The 22,656-nt window shown below is 40.0% G+C and overlaps 1 protein-coding gene across 3 annotated transcripts in view; it reads right to left on the minus strand.

The window, feature by feature from the left end:
* ATP8B4 (ATPase phospholipid transporting 8B4 (putative)) overlaps window positions 1–22,656 on the minus strand; it is a 272,389-nt gene that overhangs the window by 243,720 nt on the left and 6,013 nt on the right. The window contains exons 1-2 of one of the 3 annotated variants that reach the window (XM_054239635.2): window positions 13,386–13,556; window positions 1,840–1,905 (exon numbers count right to left, since the gene is read on the minus strand). In XM_054239635.2, the coding sequence (XP_054095610.2) occupies window positions 1,840–1,867 (28 nt within the window). In that variant the 5' untranslated portion in view covers window positions 1,868–1,905; window positions 13,386–13,556. Of the gene's footprint in view, window positions 1–1,839; window positions 1,906–5,344; window positions 5,439–13,385; window positions 13,557–22,656 lie in introns of those variants that run through there. The other 2 variants (XM_017976839.4, XM_078334229.1) reach the window with 2 other exon arrangements.

Genomic DNA, 22,656 nt, shown 5'->3' on the forward strand with positions numbered 1-22,656 from the left:
TTGGGAATGTAAACTAGTACAACCACTAGGGAAAACAATGTGAAGATTCCTTAAAGAACTAAAAGTAGATTTACCATTTGACCCAGCAATCCCACTCCTGGCTATCTAACCAAGGGGAAAAAAAAATCATTCTATGGAAAAAATACTTGCACACTCATGTTTATAGCAGCACAATTCGCAATCACAAAATATATGGAACAAACCCAAATGCCCATCAATCAACAATGGATAAAGAAAATGTGGCAATATACACACATACACACACACACACCACAGAGTACTACTCAGACATAAAAAGGAATGAAATAATGGCATTTGCAGTAACCTGGATGGAATTAAAGACCATTATTCTAAGTGAAGTAACTCAGGAATGGAAAACTAAACATCATATATTCTCACCCTAAGTTACAGCACAGAATACTACTCAGACATAATAAGGAATGAAATAATGACATTTGCAGTAACCTGGATAGAATTGGAGACCATTATTCTAAGTGAATTAACTCAGGAATGGAAAACTAAACATCATATGTTCTCACCCTAAGTTATGAGGACACAAAGTCCTAAGAATGATACAATGGATTTTGGGGACTCAGGGGAAAAAGTGGGAAGGGGAGTGAGGGATAAAAGATTTCCAAAAATTGTCTACTTTTACATATATGCATTAATATATACATAAAAATTACTTTTTAAGAGAATGAGACCTGGATTTTAGATCATGTTACAACATACTAAAATTTTGCAACACTCGGTTCTATTGAAAACTTGTTTGTGTTAAAGCCAGTTAATCTTAACTTTACACTATTAAGATTATATATAAATAAATCATTTTACTTGAAAAAAATGGATGACAATAATTCTAGACTCCTGATTAGCATTGAGAATATGAATATATTGCCCCAGAGGGCATAACTAATGGCCCGTGGGTGGGAACCACATTGAAATAGAGTTCAACTCATTATGAGAATGAATGTTGCAATGAATAAGTATCCAACAAGGGAATGAACTGCATCATGATATAATTACCTGTGGAATTAAGTTAACCACCTATCAGGGATGACATTGGAAGGAGAGACAGGACATTAGATAAACTCTAATCCAGCCTTTAGTCTCTAAAGAGTCTATGGTCAAAAATAAATAGTGGTAATAGGTTGGACACACGTCCACTGAAAGAAAAATTACATAATAGTCTGTCACTCGCTAACTAGAGACAAAAGAGAAAATCAACACTCTCTGGTGTGGATGCTATAGTAAAGAAATCGGATTCAGTAGACTGAATAGTGTTTATGATACTACTAATTACTCAATCAAATTATTTAACCAAAATAAGTGTGTTTTCTGCTATCACGACCAAAATTATGTCTAACTATACAAACTCTGCTTTAACTGTTGGTGTGTTCACACAATGGAACACTGCTTTGAAATTTAAAATGAAGAACAAACTATTAACACACATAACCATATGACTATATGTCAAAAACCTTGTGCTAGGCAAAAGCAGCCATACAATAGAACACATACTGCATGATTTCATTTATACTCATTTTGAAAGTAGGTAAAACTAACCTGACAGAAATCAAAAGATGGTCACAGTGGGTGCAGGAAGAATGAATGAAAAGGGGCATAAGGGAACTTTCTGGGGTGATAGAAATAAATGTTCTATATCTTGTTGTACACACCCTTCCTAGTTACATGGGTGTAAATAATTGTCAAAGTTCATTGAGCTGCAACACCTAGATGACCTGTGTGCTTTTTGTACGTAAATTAAACTTTCATGAAAAATTTAAAATTATATTTTTAAAATATCACTTTGCATCATTGGAAACACTCAAAACTTACCAAGTGATTTCTTTTCACTGCAGAACATTGTTACACCTGATCTTTCACCAGATCTCAATAGGTAGCCTACATAAGAAAACGGAAGTACACAATATTAGTATCTGAAAAATGCACAATAACTCTAAATTTACCCCCTTTAACTTTCTTTGTAGACAAATCTAGATAACTAGGAAGTCACTAACACAGGAAGGAAAAACAGATTTATCAGGCTTTAGCCAAACCAGATACAAATAATTCTGTATAAAAATAATCTATTTGTATTTTAAAGGTCGTATGTGACAACTCAAGGTTAGCACAATGTGCCACTCAATTTGGCATTAAAATTGAGTCAGATGTTCTAATATAGCTCAAATCCAGTGAATCAGAATATCTCAGGGGTGAGGTTCCAGCATCTGCCTTTCATTTAAGTGCCATAGGTGATTCTTTCACAAGCCATAGCTAAGAACCACAAGTGAACTCCAAGAGCTACATGTGGGAGGAAATTATCACCCAGGCTCTAGAGAAACAAAATGCAATACAAAACTTTTTCTCAATTTATTCTCAAGTACGTAGTCTTCTCCGGGTAGTTATTTTTTTTTAAGCCAGAATAATGTCAGTATTGTATTTCCTCTTTTCCCTACATGTAGTTAAATTTCCTTCGTATTGTAAATGCGCAGGGATTCAGAATGAATAAATGAAGGAGCAAACAAGTGATTTCAAACATTCAAAATGCAAAAGACCATAGAAATAAATGCACCTTTGCAAACACATGACAGTGTAGGCAGAGGTACTGGCCGCATGCTCTTTCAGTTAGAAAAAGAAATGACTGGCTGGCTTCCTCCTCACTAAAGTGGTGTGGCAAGACGTGGCCAACATACATAAAGAAGAAGTTGGTCACTCATATGGTGACCAGAGAAGGGGAAGAACAACTCTTAGGGCTTAGTAGTTACAAGAACAGAGTTTGCAGAGGAAGTTCATCAACATGCACTGCTCCACTACAAATTCCCAAGAAGTCTAAAAAGCCTGAAGCCATCATTTCTTCCTTTTCTGATCCCTGGGGTATCCCAGATAAATAAGGCCACTGATACTTTGCAGGACCCAGTGGTTTCTAGGGGCCAGGTTACTAAAACATATGAATCCAAGCAAGGAGATAGTAGAGTCGCTGCCAAGTGTTGCTAGAAGCAAGGCTAGGTCATCAAATATACACCATCGGTAGCTCCCCTGTTCCTCCCTCTGCACCTTCAACCAGCTGCCACTAAGGCTGCCCAAGATCATCCCTCCTAGCCCCACCTCTCTACTCCCCCACCCCAGCCCCAGGCAGTGGGTTATCTCCAGGACACACCTGCCAACCAGTGCTTGCTCTCCCCAGTGTTCCTCCCTTGTTCCAGCCTTGGCCACCTGTAGATCACTGTCCACATCAAAGCCAGAGTCATCATTATTAAAGGGGAATGACATCATGTCACACCCCTGCTAAAAAAACCTGCAAACACCTCTTGTTGGCCTTAGGGAAAAAACTCTAACATGACTCCTAGGACCTTCTGCAACTTGGTCCCTGCTCATCTTTCCAGCCTGATTCCTAATCACTCTCCTTCACTGCTCCCATGCCCCCCTGTACCTCCTCATATCTGCACTCCAGAAATATTCAATTCAGCTTCTATTTGGGGGCCTTCACACATGTTCTTCCCTCTCCCTGTAGCCATCTAATGCTGTCTCTATCCCCTTTATTGGACTAGCTCCTATTCATCTGTCCAATGTCAACTGATACATCATTTATTCTAGGAGGCCTTCTCTGACCTCCCCAAATCAGAGATAGGAGCACTTCCTGTGTGTTCCCTTAGAACCTGGCACTGCCCATGTGAGAGCCCCTATCACTCTAGAATACATTTTTCTATTATATTGGCAATTTTCCCATTATTTCAGAAACTCCTTTAGAACAGGACTTCATAGCTCTATTTCCAGCATCTAATGCCTGCCTGGCACATAGTAACGCTCAGTAAACACCTGTTGAATGAAAGACTAATTTCCATGAGAAGCCCTTCGAAGGAAGGGCTTCCAGATGCTAAAAGGCACTTCTCTGTTAGGAACTATCCCTTCCTGGATCCCAGACCCCAGACCCCAGCCACAAAATGTCTTAGATCTGCCTTCGCAAGCTGGGGTTGCTGCAGCTTTTTTGGCTGCTCGCTCCCTTTTTCTCGTCCCTATCTTCCTACACACCTTTATCTTCAGCATGGGAAGAACCTCAAAGCATGAACAAAACTGGGTAACCCATAGGAATAGTGTCGCAGGCAAATTGAAGAGCAGAAGAAAGAAGAGAAAATGAGCAAACCTGGGAAGAGGAGGCAGGTGAGGAGGCACTATAGCTATAAAGGAAGATACACGAAAAGATGTTTGGTGGTAAAGTCTTCCTGTGAAAAATACCATAGACAAAAGTGAGTTTTCACCAGTGAAGGACTTTGTTAATTCTTTGTCTCACAAAATACCCACAAACAAACAAAAAACAAAACTGTTTTTGTTTCACAGAATAGTCACAGCAACAAATACAAAACGGTATTGGGCAGGTGAATGAATTCTGTGACAACATCTGTATCTGGTGGCCCCACCTGGCCACAGGGTGAAGGGTCATCAGCAAGTTCTAAGCCAACTTGTTAGGGCTTGAAAATTCTCCAGGGAGACTAAGTCAACACGTTCTCTTTTCATAGGCTGAGTCCCTGGAGCAGAGGAAAGGAAGAACAATTCTTTAAGATGAAAAAAGGGAGACTCTACACCCTTTCTTGGTAATGAGAAAGCAGGCAGAAGACACTTATCTCTCAGAAAGCTAATCAAAGTACTAGCCACTTGGCAGCTTATCCTTTCTTTGTCCTTATTGGTTTGCTAGATTGGTTTGAGGGATTGGTACTAACAGATAACAAAGATGAACTTAACTACAATTGTGTACTATAAGGTAACTAAAGAGAAAATATCCGAGTAACCGCTTCTCTATCTTATTCTAGCTCTTCCTGCTAGCACTTCTCATTTTAAAAGTTCCTAGACATTCAAACATAAAGCAATATCATATTCTTCCTTATTCTTCCTAAAATTACTTTTAAAACATAGAGCTATGTTGCTGCTTTTAATTTCTCCAATATCATCTTCCAAAGTGTCTTTGAAACCTTTTATTTTGAACATACTGAATACATTCATTTTTCAATTTTTAGCCATTTTTCTTTTCATAGAAAATATTCTGTACTTTAATTCACAGTAATTATATAATCACTATTATATGAAATAAACAATATTTCTATAAGATTTCCAGAAGTTGTTTCTCATTAATAATCCTAGTCAAGTGTTGTCACTCTCTAACACATAAACTAACATCAAAAAAAAAAGAATTGACATTCAAGTCCATGTTTCCTCAAATCCAATCTTTTTCTAGTAGCTATGGCAATTCAGATATACTTTATGAAGGACTCATATGAATGTAACAGATTCTAGTTTAACTCTAGAAGTAAAATTTAGTCCTGTCATTCTTGCAAATTGATCAACTCACCAGAATACCACCACTGACACTCGCTCCACCTCTAAAGTTTGTCGGAGTAAAGAAAAAGTCATCTTTCGTTGAACTTTTGGAAAAGTAAAGATCTAAGGAAATAGAGTAAACAAAATCAGTTGAAAGAAAAAGGTCTGCTAGAGTCAAGTCTAGCTCTAGAATCAGGAACTTAAGATTCTAAAATTTAACCCTTTACAAGTACTGAAGCAAACAATATTTACAAGAATAAGTTCCCCCTCTTACAAACTGCCTCCAAGTAAAGGAAAGCCGAAAAGCAAAGCTGTTAGATGGATCTTATTCACCTCACCCTTGGCTTCATCTTATTCAAGGAATTAAAATGGTAGCTTCTTCATGTGAAAACCCTAGTGGCTTGTTTTTGATAAGAGAAGTGCGAGAAAGTAGAATGAGAGAGAAACAACAAATGATAGCTAAGGACCTTACATATATTAATTGATTTTAAAATGCAATGCATGTTTTGAAGACTGAAATTCATACTTCCATAAATATTTTGTTTTCACATTTCAAGTTTAGGTATTGAATCTTGGTCACAGAAAATAATTTTCTAATGTAAGAAATAGCAAAGTCAAAAGATGTCAGTTTGTACAGGGAAAATAAAGAGTTCGTTTTAGACACCTTGAGACTGAAGTGATAACAAGACCTCCATGCTAAAACTGCTACTTAAGCATCATGTGAGGAAGAGGGCAGCCTTCCACAAGTAAGTCTCTCCTTATAGTGAAAAGGAACACCTGGGTGCAGGTGACTCAACACTTTAAGCAAAGGATTAAAATGGAAAGTCCCTTTAATGATTTGAGGCCATTCAGCAATCAAGTTATTACAGCTAATTCCCCTTGCTCTCATTCCATGCTCACCAAGCAACCTGTTGATAATAATTTGCTTTCTCACAGAAGCCTGCTCACAGGGAAAGAATGCACTTGTCATGCTGAAGTGAACATTCTGGTCCTCCTGACAGTTAGACTATGTATTTTAAATTAATAAACTGTCATTCTTATTTTCTATCATCAGTTGCCTGACCTACTATTAATCTGCCCCCAGAAAGATCTGTTTTGTGTGGGCTATTATTGGATTATGGTACAAAGTCTACAGAACAAAAGACCTACTCTGATCATAGTAAACTCACCAAAAGTCATCCAAGAGAAAAGCCCTGAGAGCTGTTCCACCCTGTTCTTGAATTCCTGCTTTTTTTTACTAACTCATTACAGAACCTGGGGCAAATAAGGTCTGTAAACCTTAGAGTCGAGTGGTGGACCACAGGGACAGGGCAGGAGGATGCACATTTGATATTAGTTCTCTTAAAGGCAGACCATTGATGTCTCTTTGTCAAAGTTTCTGCATTAACATTAGGAAAAAATGAGGACAGTGACTGTAACTTCTTCAAGACATTCTACAATAAAAGAAAGGAGATAACGGCTGGGCACAGAGGCTCATGCCTATAATCCCAACACTTTGGGAGGCTGACGTGGGAGGACTATTTGAGCCTCTAGACCAGACTGGGCAAATTGTGAGACTTTCTCTCTACAAAAGTAAATAAATGGGCATAAGGGTGAACAGGTGATGAGACTTCAAGAGAAATTGTGTTTGGGGTGAGGAGATAAGAGGCAGGTGGTAAACTGAGGGGTTAGAGCCAGTGGAAAGAGAACGATTGAAAATAGGAAGTGTAGTGACAGAAAGGCAAAGGAATCAGAGGAGATTGGAAAAGGAAGGAGCCTGGGCAGTTGAGGAAGAGACAGGAGCAGTGGAGGTCAGGAAAAAACACAGGCAGAGGTTTGGCAGGCCCCCTTGCTGGCCCGGAGACATGCCCAGGTGAGCCCCTCCCTGCCTGTCTCCCATCTGAGAGCCTAGTGAGGAAGTAAAATGTTCCCACCAGGGTGGGGATCGTCTACTTCCTTTAGGTATGGGTGCTCTCCAGTTCTCTGAGGACTCAGGACAAAACTGGCCAAGGAGGAAGGGACCCAATATGAAATGTACCCAACCCCAGATTTCCTTCTATGCTCCATTCTCTGTTCTGTTCTATTCTGCTTGCCTGCTCTCCTCTTTGTAAACAGAGTGCCATACAGGAGAGACTTATAGAATAGCAAGGTTCAAGTCCCAGCTCAGCGGCTTTCTATCTAGTGTAGCTTTGAGCAAATCATGTACCCTGAGACCTAAGAGTCAGTCTCCACATCTGTAAAGTAGAAATGGGAATGCCTTCCTCTGAGCTGTGTGAGGTTAAGTACACAGCTATGAATAGTTCATTCCATAAAAGTGTGTTCCCTCCACCTCACCACCACCTCCCAAGTCTACTTTTTCTCCTCTTAATCCATCTCCTTCTCTGCTTTTTACCAAGTTTCCTTTCCATTTCCCTAACATTTCTTCACAATTCTTAATAAGGCCCCTGCTTCCCATCCCAACCCACTGTCTCTCTGAGGACTAATCCGACCAAGCTTGGAGACGAAGAGGCTCCTGGTGAGGGCTGCACCAGTGTGCTTGAGCAGAAGATGGGTCTGAGGATGGCAAGCAAGGATAACAGGAGGAAGGAACAAGCCCATCTCTCCTCCAGCCACCCAGCCCTTCCCCTTTCCTCCCTCTGGCCCTAGGTTCCCAGAGCCTGAAGAGCAAAGCCTCAGCAAGTCCTCCCACCCTGGGACCCAGGTAAGGGTGGCCTTGCTGTCACACTCACAGGCATCCCTGCCTACCAAAATATTACCTGTAGCCCCAGTGCCGGCCTCCCGAAGAGCAGGTGGGATTGGGGAACTGAAACGTAGCTCTGAGACCCCAGAGATGGGCAATCCAGATGAAACAGAGAAATCTCAGCCTTGGGAGCTAACACCAGTGAGAGAAAAGGAAAAAGCCTGGGCTTCCATCCTGCACGTGTGCAGCTTTGAGTGTGAGTGTGAGGATGGCAGCTAGAGATAATCCTACTAGGTACTGGTGACAGCTGCCAACAGCCACAGTGCTTGTAAATTGTAGGAAGTGAACAAAAGTAGAAGTGAAAAAAATATATTAAGCCAATCTGTGTGTGTGTGTGTGTGTGTGCATGTGGGTGTGGTCTCCTGGGGGTTTTTTTCTTTAATTTTTTATTTCCATAGGGTTTTGGGAAACAATGTTTGGTTACATGAATAAGTTCTTTAGTGGTGATCTGCGAAATTTTGGTGTACCCGTCACACGACTAAGATACACTGCACACAATTTGTAGTCCTTTATCCCTCACCCTCTTCCTACTCTTTCACCCTGAATCCATAAAATCCACTGTGTCATTCTTATGCCTTTGCATCCTCATGGCTTAGCTCCCACTTATAAGTGAAAACATATGATGTTTGATTTTCCATTCCTGAGTTACTTCAATCAAAACTTCAGGAAGCAATAGACGCATTTATGGAAATACATTCTAGTTTCCTTTTCTCTTTTCCCTTCTCTTCCTTTCCTGGCCTACTCTTGCTGATCTCTTGCTCATTTTCTCCTCCTTGTCTTCATCCCATCCCTCTTCTCTCAAACATGCCTCCCCTGCTGTGTCCATCTTTCTTCCCCTTCTCACTTCCCTATTGCGCCACCAGTGCTGGCGTTAGACCGCCCAAGTTTGCTCCTGTTAACGCTAGAATCTCAAGCAAGTTCCCTTCCCTCTAAACCCCAGTTTTCTTCTCTGTGGACAATCAGAGTAACTCATAGGATCACTAGGAAAACTAAACCAAGACATGCCCCTAAAGAAATCAGCTCAATGCCTCCTGCCACAAAGTTAGTACTCAATAAGGGAAAGCAATGATTATTTTTATTTTTCTTAAAATGAATTTTTTTTAACTCTCCACATGGAGAAAACCTCCTACCAAATGTGAGAGCCATCTCCTTCCTCTACTGACATTCAATCATCAAACATATATCAGGTTCCTACTCTATACCTAACCTGGGCTGGTCACAAGGGAGACAAAAATGCATTTCTGGTGCTTTGGAAAACCCACACACAATCTGGGGAAGATGAGAGCAGACAGACACATAAAAGACCATTCGAATGGTGTAGGCCAGGCGCAGTGGCTCACACCCATAATCCCAACACTTTGGGAGGCCAAGGTGGGCAGATGTCCCCTATCGCCTCACTTGAGTCCAGGAGTTTGAGACCAGTTTGGGCAACATGGCAAAACCCTGTCTCTACAAAAAATATAAAATATTAACCAGGCATGGTGGCTCATACCTGTAGTCCCACTGCTTGGGAGGCTGAAGTGGGAGGACCACTTGAGACCAGGAGCTCAAGACTGCAGTGAGCTGTGATTGCACCACTTCACTCCAGCCTTGGGGACACAAGAGACCCTGTCTCAAAATAAATAAATAAATAATCTTAAAAAGGATGATGGGCACAGGGCTATGGTAGAAAGAGGGATGGAGAACTATGGAGGGAGAGGGAAGGCAGTCACCATGCCTACTTTGCAGAGTCAGCTAAGATTCATGGATGGCAGTTCGGAGTTGAGTCCTTTTGAAAGGAAAAGAAGAGTTTGCTAAACAAAACAAAGTAAAGACAAGTCAAAGGAAGAGCATGAGGAAAGGCCAAGTGTTGTGAAATGGAAGGAAGGTTTGGGGAGCAGTGACAGTCATGACAAGGAGATCATACAGGCATGGGAAGAATGTGCAGTGATATGGGGCTGGCAAGGTAGGTAAGAACTGGCTTCTGAAAGACAGGATCATCTTCATCATTGTCCTCATAGTCACTGCCATTCACTGGGGACTTGGCCTTGTGCTAAGCACTTGATATGTGTTGTTTTATTCGGTCCTCACCAAAACTATGAGCAGGAATTATCATCATCCCTGTTTTATAGATAAGGTGACACAGAGCATTGCTATGGTTAAGATCCTTGTGGTTGCTCCTGCAGGTTGCAGGGAGACAGAAGAGGTATCTAAGTAGGATAGCGCATCAGAATTCAGCTCTCTTTTCTGTTATCCTTGTTTCCTTGTGTCTCTCTGTGCCAGTCCAGGCTGTCAGAGATTTTAGGAAGGTTAATCTCACAGTATGGGCTGGCACAAAAAGAGATGGGAAAGCAGTGACAAGTGGCAAACGGAGCTGAATTCTAGAAATGTTTCCATAAACATGCAGTTTATAAATGATCTGTGTGGGCCAGATGTGGTGGCTCAAGCCTGTAATCCCAGCATCTTGGGAGGCCAAGGCAGATGGATTGCTTGAGCCCAGGAGTTGAAGACCAGCCTGGGCAACATAGTGAGACCCTGTCTCTTTAAAAAATAAAATAAAATAAAAGGTCTGCATGCTCAGATGCAGAAAAAGGAGGAATCTGGGGTGACTTTTAGGTTTTCATCTTGGGACACTGAGGGAACAGAGGGGCCACTATGATGATAAATACAACAGTGAAGGGAAAAGGAAGAGAAGGCAAAGGAGCAGAAGAAAAAATTGGGATGAAAGAATAATGAATTCAGTTTGAACATGTAGGCTTAAAATATCTCTTGACCACTGAAAATATCTTCAGCATTAAGGACAAAAAAACATATTTGTAGACTTGGAAACATCAATATACAATGAAAGGAGTGAAATCAAGGGGAATGAATAACCTCACCCAGAAAAGACAAGAACAAAGAGAGGTGAGGAAAGAACAGAGGATGAGGAACAAGGACAGAGCACTAGGGAGCGCTCAACTTCAAAAGAAAGGTCAGAGAGGGATCCATTGAAATGAAATGATGTGGCCTTTCCTCTGTGCCCTCATCCCCTAGGCATCTAGCACAGTGCCTGGTACCAGGTAGGCACTCAAACTTCGATTGAGTAAATAAAAGGAGAAAGGAAAGCAAGGTAGCTTTAAAGTAAGGAAGGATCATGTTTCCAAACATATAAAAATCAATAATATTTAATATGTAATTAGAAATTTTTCATTAATATTTGAAATATTTAATGTTGCTAGGAGGTTATCATTTTTTAATATCTTTTCATGAGAAATCCTACAGACAAATATTTGTATCTAATTCTTACTCATGCTATACGTGAATCTAGATTACATACATTAAGTTTTGTTGTTTATTTTATTTTTTTAGAGACAGAGTCTTGCTCTGTAGCCCAGGCTAGAGTGCAGTGGCTCACTGCAACCTCCGCTGCATGATTCAGGTGATTCTCCTGCCTCAGCCTCCTGAGTAGCTGGGGTTACAGGAATGTACCACCACACCTGGCAAATTTTTGTATTTTTAGTAGAGACAGGGTTTCACCATGTTGGCCAGGCTAATCTTGAACTCCGGACCTCAAGTAATCTGCCCACCTCAGCCTCCCAAAGAACTGGGATTACAGGCATGAGCTACTGCATCTGGCCAAACATACATTAAGTTTAATTTCAATGAGAGCTACAATTTCCAATTTTCTTTTAAATAATTAACTCTTTTCCCACTAAATGAAAATGTTCAATATGCTACAGAAAAACAAAGTAAAATTGTCCCATCCACAATGAAATCCTCCAGGAGTACAAAAAAAATCACCTGTTCCCTCATTTTTAAAGATTTCTTCATGAGACAATATAAAGGCATACTATAGTTTAAAATAAATCACCCTGTGGTTTATTAAAAAAGTAAAACTAGACCCACCATATGATCCAGCACTTCTGTTACTGGGAATACATCCAAAAGAAAGGAAATAAGTACATTGAAGAGATATCTGCACTCCCATGTTTATATTGCAGCACTATTATATCTGCACTCCCATGTTTTTATTGTGGCACTATTCGCAGTAGCCAAGATATGGAAGCAACCATATTTATCCTTGATGAACAAAATTTTTTAATGTGGTATTTATATACAATGGAATATTATTCAGCCATGAAAAGGAATAAAACTCTGTCATTTGCAGCAACATGGATGGAACTGGAGGATATTATGGTAAGCAAAATAAGCCAGGCACAGAAAGACAAATCTCACATATCCTCACGCATATGTGGGAGCTAAAAGTTGATCTCATGAGGTAAAGAGGGAGAATGGTGGTTACCAGAGGCTGCTAGGAAGAGGAATAGGAAGAAGGGGGTAAAGATAGGCTGGTTAATGGGCACAAACATATAGTTAGATAGAAGGAACAGGTTCTAATATTGATAACACAGTAGTATGACGATAAATAACAATAATTTATCGTATCTCAAAATAGCTAGAAGAGATTTGGAATGTTGCCAACACAAAGAAATGATAAATGTTTGAAGTGATATGTATGTTAATTGCCCTGATTTGATCATTACACATCAGATGCATTCACCAAAATATCACATGTACCCCATAAATATGTGCAGTTATTACATATCACATAAAAAAATTAAAAATGAATTTAAAAAACAAAATCAAAACTGACATCACTCTGAGTTTTCATTTTGCAGTAAAGGCCAGCATCAGAGCAACAGCTGAGCAAAACAGGATACTTCGTGGGCACAGGTGTTGGTAATCCTATACAAAAACCTTTATTTCCTCATTTCCTTTCTAATAAGCCTTCAACTTCCAATTAATGTTTTTCACCAGTTTTCTTTTCTTCAAAACAGCTAATTGTTAACGAGGGACCTAAGACACTCTCTTGCCTTAAAACAGCTAAAAGGTACCTTTACCGGTTCAGACAAATTTTAACACTGAAAACATAACCTCAACCCTCAGAGGAATAGCTCAGTGCAAACTGTTCGTATCTAAAGCACAAATTGACAACAGATTAAACAATACATTGAAAAGTATACCAATACAAACCCTGTGAAAAAAATAAAACCAACTACTACCAAAGGAAGTGACAAAGACCTACAAACCAAGAAGAAATGAACATTTATGCTACTATCATTGGTCATTTAACAGGTATCCTAACAGAATAAAAAATAAAAATTTCAAACAATGAAAAAAGAAAATGTCATATCTCCCATTTCCAACTAACCCTCCCAAATTTGTTGTTTAGCAAAAGGAGAATAATAAAAAATATTTGTGAAACCTTAGCCCCCAAGATGAAAACAGCAGAACAAAATAGGAATCTGGAGAAAAGAAACAGATTGTTCTAACCAGCCCACAGCTAAATCCTCACTTCATCTCACTAACCACTGAATGCTCCCCATCTACTCACCTCAACCCAGACCTAACCCTCTCCCCAAAAAGGGAGATTTCCCAGCAGTGCAGGAAGATCAAACAAGTATCCATTCCATGACCATGCCAAGGAGAAAAGCAAGGCTACTCTGAAAGCTCAAGAAATGACATAGAAACAAACTGGGTCTCTAGGGGACATTCTCGAAAACCTGAAATCAACTCCCGGAAAAACACTCTTGACCACTTACCACCGCCGGAAGCTGCTAGATGGCAATCAGAAACAGCATCTCATCAGAAAAAGAGGAAGACATTGCAAGAAAGCATCTTCACTACCAGTGAGGAATTGAAGGAGAAAAACCCTCCTTGGGAAAAATGCTGAAAGCCCTGAAGAGCCTCTCCTCCCCTAACTGCCTGCTCCTGCTGCCAGTACAGAACTGGTTAATCTTGGAGAAACAAAAGGAAACTCCCAAGAGGCTGGCTTCTGAGAATGGTTTCCTATGTGGGAATCAAGAATTCAGAAGGATGAAAGTGAACAATGGAAGGGGACACCAGCTACCAGGTCTACTTACCAAAGTTTTACCAGCCCTTGACTGAGCAAAATAATCAAACCTCTTTGCAGTTTCCAACCGCTTTTGCAGAGATGAAATAATCAGCAAGGGTTTTTTCTGTCATTGTGTTTTTTTTTAATTATCACAAGGGAAGTTCAACTCTCTTATAGATGAAAGCTAAGCACACTCAAGCGACATTTAGTAAGCAAAGCAATGACACTTCTTTCCCAACATCCTCAATTTCAGCACACAGGATGCAAACATTAACACTGATGATACCAAAGAACAAATCCACGTAGGAAATGGATTTACATTTTTTAATTTGGAATTGTTTTTAGGGGGTTCTGGACATTAAAGCAGAATTAGATGAAAATAAAATATTTTGGTGTGTATCTATTTTTAGTTGGTGACTTTTGGATGGGGTCTCTAAGTGGATGTCCTTTTTGTTGATGATGAAGTTATTTCTGTTTTTTAGTTTTCCTTCTAACAGTCAGGACCCTCTGCTGGAGGACCGCTGAGGTCCACTCCAGGCCCTGCTTGCCTGGGGATCACCTGCAGCGGCTGCAGAACAGTAAGGGTTGCTGCCGGTTTCTTCTTCTGTTATCTTCGTCCCAGAAGGATATCCACCAGATGTCAGCCTGAGTTCTCCTTTATGAGATGTCTCTTTGGATATACGGGGGTTGGAGAGCTGCCTAAGGAGACAGTCTGTCCCTTATAAGAGCTCTAGTGCTGAGCTATGAGTTCCGTTTTTCCATTCATAGCTGCTGGGCAGGTACATTTAAGTCTGCTGCAGCAGAACTCTTTTTTCCCAGGTGCTCTGTCCTGGGAAGGTGGGTCTTTATTTATAAGTTCCTGACATGCTGCTGCCTTTTTCCAGAGATGGCCTGCCCAGCTAGGATGTAGCCTAGTCACAGAATGTCAGCAGAGACATTGCTGAGCTGCCATGGGCTCTGCCCAGCTACTGTGTGAACTTCTTTGTAGTTTTGTTTATAGAGGTATAGTTAAAACTGTCTCAGTCATGGCGGTCTGCCTCAGTAATGGCGGACTGCCTCAGTCATGGTGGACACCCTTCCCCCTACAGAGCTGGACTGTCCCAGGTCCAGCTGCGCTTCATGGGAAACTCTCAATCCAGAATGTTTCAGATTGCTGGTCTTTGTGGGGGTGGGACCCACTGAGCCAAATCACCTGGTTCTATTTCAACCCCCTTTTTTCCAGTAGAATGGGCGACTGTCTCCCAGGTGTTCCAGGTGCCAGTTGAAACAACTGCCCATATTTGTGTGAGTTTTTGTGCAGAGACCCGCTACACCTGCCATGCTGGAAACTCATGGTGCTTCTCAGTCCAGGAATCTCCTGGTCTGTGGGAAGTAAAAACTCGTTTGGAAATGCGGCATTCACTCACCCTCTGCATTCTCACCGGGAACTGCACTCCAGAGCTGTTCCTATTCAGCTATCTTGGATCTTGTGTATCTATTTTTAAAAGAAGAGTATGGCTTCTTTTAAATATCCCTAAAGCCATCTAGGAATTTTCCAGAAGTTGCATCATTATTTGCCAGTTAGGTACTGAAATCAAATATGTTTTAATCATATCTCTATAACCAGAGCAAGCTAATCCCCTGTGCACCATCAACTCTACTGTCCCGGAACATCCTCACACTGGGCCCTCAGGTTTTCACAGAAACAAGGGTCTTTTCCTACCGAGGTTCCATAGTTACAAGAAACTACAGACATCTGGAAATAAGAGAGATGGCTTTCTTTCTTATATAATAAAGAGGACCAAGAACAGGTTAAAGCATGAAGTAATCATTTCTTTAAAATACTTAAAATAAAAAACATTTTTAAATGAAAAACATTAAGTATACCCTCTATACCATTTTTGACCTATCATATGGGGCAAATATAAGTTTGGTAATTCCCTTTGTTAAAGAAAATATAAGGAAATCAGGGCCTTCTCCTATACTGTCAGTGGGAATATAAATTGGTAAAATATTTTTAAAAGGAAACTAAGTATAGTGCCTATCAAATATTTAAATGTGTATGTTTTTCTTAGGAATTTATAGAAAATCACACACATGTAAACACATCTATAAATATGTTCATTATAGCATTGTCTATGATAGCAACAACAACAAAAAAAAAAACACCTAAAAATGGCTTATATATAAGAGACTGCCTAAATAAGTTAAGGTATACTGATACAAAAGAGTACTATGTAGCCATTCAAAACAGGGTAGAACTGGAGTAAGGAATCAGCTCATCTGAGTCTGGTTCTGTCTCCATCAGTGACTGGCCAGGTGACTGACTGCAAGCTCCTATACTTCTCTGGGCTATCTGTAAAAAGATGATCATTACGATACTTACCTCATAGGATTGTTGCAACTAAAACAGTGCCTGGAGTATAGTAGAAACTCAATAAATTTAGCTATTACAAATGAAAGAGTTAGGCCTCTTCAGACTGACATAGAAAAAGATATCCAAGATGTACTGTCAAGTGAAGAGATCAAGTTACAGAAGAATTATGTAGAGGATAATCTCCTTTTAAAAAAATATTTTAAATGTGCTCATTGTTTGTTATCTGTTTTCTCCCACTAAAATACAAGCTCCTTGAGAGCAGGGACTTTTGTTTACTCTTGTATTCCTAGTGTCCATTATAACTACTCAATATATATTTGCTGAATGAATAATAATAACAGAAAGGCTCAGCAAGAAGAACAGGCAGATTCACAGGGATAGAAAGAATAGAGGTTACCATGGGCTGCAGGAAGGCAGTATGGGAAGGTATTGTTTTTTGGGTTTTTTTGGGAGGGTGCCCTGAGCCACCTAGAGTGTTCCAGGTGACAGGTGCTGGGAAGGTATTGTTTAATGGGTACAGAGTTTGAGACTGAGGTGATGGAAAAGTCCTGGAGATGGATAATGGTGATGATTAAACAACACTGTGAATGTACTTAAAGCCACTAAACTGTATACATTTAAAAGTAGTTAAAATTATAAATATTATATATATCTAGCACAATTCTTCCAAAAATTTCTACTTTTTCTTCATAAGAAGTAGAAAGATGGGGAACAGGGAAGGATGTCCATCTTATATAGGAATATTACTAGTGTGACAGCAAAGCCTTACTAATCAGAAAACAGTTTAAATTCCTGACTCAGGATACAAGAAAAAAAAAACTTTTATTCTTGTTATACAAAGGTGGCTAAACAGAGATTAATCTTTCATCCTTATTAGACAGTATGTACATTGTCAGAACCTCAGGTCTGTGTTTTCAAGAGGCCTTATTTTGCTTTAAAGCTTTGACAAACAACCTTTATGTCTACAGTCTACAGTTTTCAAGTGCTTTCTCAAGGATCATCTGGATTTGTCCTGACAACAATCTAGTAATCATGTCAAAGGAATTTTAATTAAGTTTCTGAGCACTTGAGAGAAAAAAAAGAATTCCTAATTTACTCACCTTTTTACCTTGTTCTCCAACTTTGCACACATTTCATCAAAAGTAAGAGATGGAAATTTTTTATTTTTAAGAATCTGAAACCACACAGCTAAGTCTAACATACAATGGAATAAACAGCATCGTACATTTCTTAGAACCTCTGAGTATCTCTTGCCCCACTGCCAAGACAGCAAAGAAAGCCAATGAATTACAGTTTTAGATAAACAGATTAACTACCAGTGGCAAGTGAGATACCCTGGCCTATAGTCTGAAATCTACAGTTGGAAGAAGTTGATCTAACATATTTTCATTCAACAAATGCAAGGACTCTGCTAGATACTTTGTGCAATATAGAAAAGATGAATAAAATGATTCCTGCTCTTGCCATGCTAATTAGCTGCTGGAAGGAATCAGATGGATGTGCAGATGAGGAGATTCTACAATTTAAGTCTCTGCCATTGAGAATGGGATTGACAAATAGTAGATTTAGTCACTTTGGGTCAATTCAATTTAACCACAATAAAATCAATGAATCTAGATTTAATTGATTACCTGGAATTTAGTCATTACTGAAGTTTTAGGTTTTGTTTTGTTTGTTTGCTTGCTTGCTTTTAAGGCCAACGAGGGAAGATTGAGTTGATTGAAATGTCAAACCAAGTCCTTGGTGTCAGCTTAATCAACAGGGAAGCAGCTCTGGCCTACAATTGCAATTTGGGCATATGCACTAAATAATGAAAGAAAACCAGAACAAAGTATTTCATAATTCTATAAACACATTCTTGAACGATCCAGCTGCTCCAAGCCAACTAGAAACCCACTTGAATCTACTAAAGTCTATACTGGAGTCTACACTGCAAACCTACTCACTAAAGAAAGAGAATTGCTAAAGTGTAAATCACTCATCCACCTTAAGCCTTAACTTCCTGGTTGCAAAATTGGGAAGATTAACACCTTATTCTCAAGCTGTTTGTGAAGATTAAACGAGATATTCATTAAATAAATAGCAAATGGATAAAAGTATGTGTTCATATGTAAATTGTATATGCAGTGATAGAACAAGAATAAATAGCACATAACCTAGCACCTGAAGCCATTGTCTAACACAGGTCAGTACCTTCTTTACCAACTCTCCAGAATTTCTTCCCAATGGCAACTACATTTCCTGTATGAGAACACAGAAGAGACTGAAACCACCTTTGCAAAAATTATAAAAGTGAGGAAATTATGACAGTGAAAGACATCTGACCTAACTGACTCCACCTTGCTTCTAACCTCCAAGCTGTCCTTGTCATTCATGGGCATAGGCTGAACTAACTTTGGGAAAAATTTAGTCTGTAGTTTAACTTTGCAACAAAGATGGTAAACAGCCCTTCCCCAAACAAACCCCCTTCTAACCTAGGGACCAGTCTGCCTTTTTAGGACTAACAAATCAGCTACAAGATTAGAAATTATGGCTTAGGAGTAATGCAGCCAAAGGCTGCAAGATGCTGAACCTCCCCATGTTACTCCTGAATGGTTTATAGAATTAACCAGGAACAGAAGACAGCAAGGAAAACCCACTTCACCCTTCTGTGATTTCATCTTCAACCCGACCAATCGGCAATCCCCACTTTCTGACACTCTACCCACCAAATTATCTTTAAAAATCCCAATCCCCAAATTTTCAGGGAGACTACTTTGAGTAATAATAAAACTCCTGTCTCCCATACAGCTGCCTCTGTGTGAATTAAACTCCTCTGTTGCAATTCCTGTTTTAATAAATTGGCTCTGTCTGGACAGTAGGCAAGGAGAACCCAATGGGCAGTTATGAGACCTCTGAATTCTGAGCTACTCTACATCTCCAGTTCTTTTCATCCTGATCCAACCACCTGCCTTCTCCTCCTCTCTCTAGGACAGTATTCCCCAAGGATATCCTTTCCATATACCATAAAACAGCATAAACAGACATTTTAAAGGGATGAGATCAATAAGGATAATTCAAAGTTGTAGTATTTACTTTCTGCACCCCAGAGGAGTTTTTCAGAACTTGTTTACCTCAGCAGGTGACAGCAGTACAGTACACTAATAACGTTCCTGGGCCCACCATGCCCACTTCTCTTTAGTGATTGAAACCAATTTGCCTCTCATTCAGAAACAGATCCAACAAATCTTTGAAGTAACCTATACCCTCATGGCCTTTAATACATGAAAAGAAAACATAGTTTTCTAACCTCTTGTAGCTTCACTTATTATCCGGCACTTTGCACGGTGTATTGGGCTGAAGTTCACCAAGAGAAGATAACTCAACTCCTCCCCCACCCCAATTTCCCCACCAATTACTTCCTGTTGGTTTGACCTTTTATGAAAGAGAGGTTTCTTTACATTGGCCGACATAAACGACTGACCCATTGCTGGTGGTGCCATTTCCTATGTGGGATTTTCCATCCTCCATGAAAAGACTCACAGTAAGTTTTAGTTGTTACTCAACTAACTCATGAAAAGAACAAAAAAAGAATAAGAAAATGCAAGCAAGAAGTTAGAAGTTAAGCCACAGATAGAGACCTGGATTTAGGAGTAAAGGATTTTTCTACTCTACTAATAAAACTTCAGGAATTAAAGTAATATAAATCCACCACTACATTATAATTAAGCTGGTAAGATTTTTTTAAAAAAGATACCCAAATTTATGGGTGCTAAAAGTCACTTCTGGGAACCGGCTCCTGACAGTGATCTGCACTTTCACTCAAGGGCTCTCCCGAATATCCCTTTCCGGGCAGACACTCAGACACAAGCAAGAACAATAGATCCTACAGGGCTTGTTGTTATGCAAGCCCACTCACCAAGACCAGGTGATTTGTATTTAACTTGCCCTCTCAAATACATTCTGAACCATGTGTTTCAGAACTAGATGACCCAGCTTTAAACCAGACAGCCTAACCCCCAAGCCAGACAATTGACAGCTCTAGTTGTAAAAGTGATTCTAACAATTCATTTAATGCTCCACAGCCAAAACTGGATCCTGGAATAGACTGTTGGCATCAGCGAGAGAAACACTCCCTAAAACAATGTTTCTCTTGCTATCAGGGGACTACAGTATCTTCTTTGCACATAATAGGTTTCCAGTAAAGACTTTTGGCCTCTGCTTTTTAATAGATTAACATCATAAGAAGTCCTTCCAATAATAAGGGCATTTACAAGAAAGGAGGAGTAGAACAATGAACCCTATCTGGTTCAGTTTCAGGGCTCCATGGTTCTTGCTATCTCAGAACCTCCAAGACCCAAGGAGCTGCCAGACACTTATACAAAGGGTACTATGTAGCCATTCAAAACAGGATTTTGAAATACTCACTCCAGCCCCATTTTCTCCTTAGCAAATTGTCATCCCAATGAGAAGAAGCAAATCCACCTAGCTTTGAAGAAGTTCTGCTCTTATTCTCTTTACCCTTTTAGCCTGTCCTGCAGATCAATGGGTGTGAAAATTTCCTACCCCTTATATGACACTTGGGAAGTGTAGGGTCCAAGATCAAAGCAGTTCAGGCTCTTAATCAGGACATGTCTCTGCGACATTTCACACATTCTTCACCCTTTTCCAAGCCCCAATTCTGTAACAACCCCTCTGCAAGGCATTGCGGACCCCAAGGTACCCAAGACCTCGTCCCTGTGAGAAAAGAAAAATAGTTCAGAGAAGTCTGCACTATGGGACATCCATAAAATTTATCAGGCCCAGAGACAGGCATCTAAGACTTCAGCCATGCACCCCCACACTCAGGTGTGGGGGCAATTATTTAAAAGCATTTTGTTCCTGACTAGCTGCCTCACCCATTATCTTCATGTTCCTGGAATTTATAATATGAAGAAACAATGTATAGCCAATCAATAGCTTATGTTATTTTAATGTAAATTCTTGGTAAATGCCTCTGGAACAGTCTCTTCTTTTCTTTTAAAACCTGCTTATAACTACTGCTAATCGGAAAACTTCAATCTATGCTCCCAGGTTGCAGTCCTCAAGCTTGGCCCAAATAAACCCCCTACTTATATCAATTTTGCCTCAGCTTCTTTCTTTTAGGTCGACATCTGCCCTAACAAGAATCCTTCTAGTGGGCAAGAAAATAGTTGTGAACAAATTGTGACTCAATGTGATAGTAACTCTAATTTAGGTGCCCCTTATCCAAACATGCTTTGGAACTATAGGAAAGGGGAGGCCATATATATATATATATATATTTTTTTTTTTTTTTGAGACGGAGTTTCGGTCTTGTTACCCAGGGTGGAGTGCAAAGGCGCGATCTCAGCTCACCGCAACCTCTGCCTCTTGGGTTCAGGCAGTTCGAGGCCATATTTCAATGTAGGTATAGAGGAGTCAGGGGAAACCCTCAGAACAAGTGAAGCTGAGTCGTGAATGATGAGTAGATGAGTTAGGGAGGGTCTTGTTAGTTCCTAACAAGCCAACAGTCAAAAAAAAAAAAAACTTCACTGATACTGTCAGAGGCAACCAAAGCATTCCAACCAGATCAACTTCATCTTACATTCCCAGGAGGTTAGTCATTTTTAGGCACAGTTTCAGTTAGGGAAACAGGTTAATAACGTTTACTGACCAGACCCAGGACTTAACAGACCCAGGAAATGTTCTGATGTCCTGATACTGTTACTGGAAAGGGACCCCAATCCAGATCCCAAGAGAAGGGACCTCATGCAAGAAAGAATTCCATTTGGTGGGGGTCCGAGTTTCTGAAAAGCAAACTCAGGGTCATATGTTAAGATGTCATCTTTAGTTTCTGTAGAGAACCAAACATCTTATGACTACAACTTCCTTGGCTATTGTTTTAAGCTACTATTACCTTATCAAGTTGCTCATTTAATTCTCAGGACTAGCTAGGTACCTGGAATTTCCATTAAAGAAATTCAAGATTTTCCTTTATTTCCATGCTTGGTGGAGGGTAGTACGCAACCTGATAAGAAGGTAATAATAGTTTGAAATAACAGCCAAGGAAGTCAGAGTCCCTATAGAAACTAAAGATAAGATCTTAACATATGTCCCCGAGTTGTTCTGCAGAAACCTGGACCCTCACCAAATGGAAAACACTATCCACTGGCACATAGACCTTGGAGAAGGGGGAACTGGGCACTGAACTCTGACCACTGTTCTTCATTCTTAATTTCTTCCTGAGGGGCCTGGTGGAAGTCACACCTACAGGCCAGACAGAGGTCAACATTCCTTTCTGCTGACCCCAACTTTTTAAACAAAGCTTTACCAATCGCACCTCAGGAAATCTTTGAATCTACCCGTGACCTATGGACCACCACTTCAAGATGTCCCCCCTTTTTTAGGTCAAACCAATGTATAGCCTCCATGTAT

Source organism: Callithrix jacchus, chromosome 8, assembly GCF_049354715.1.
Source record: "Callithrix jacchus isolate 240 chromosome 8, calJac240_pri, whole genome shotgun sequence".
NCBI lineage: Eukaryota > Metazoa > Chordata > Mammalia > Primates > Cebidae > Callithrix > Callithrix jacchus.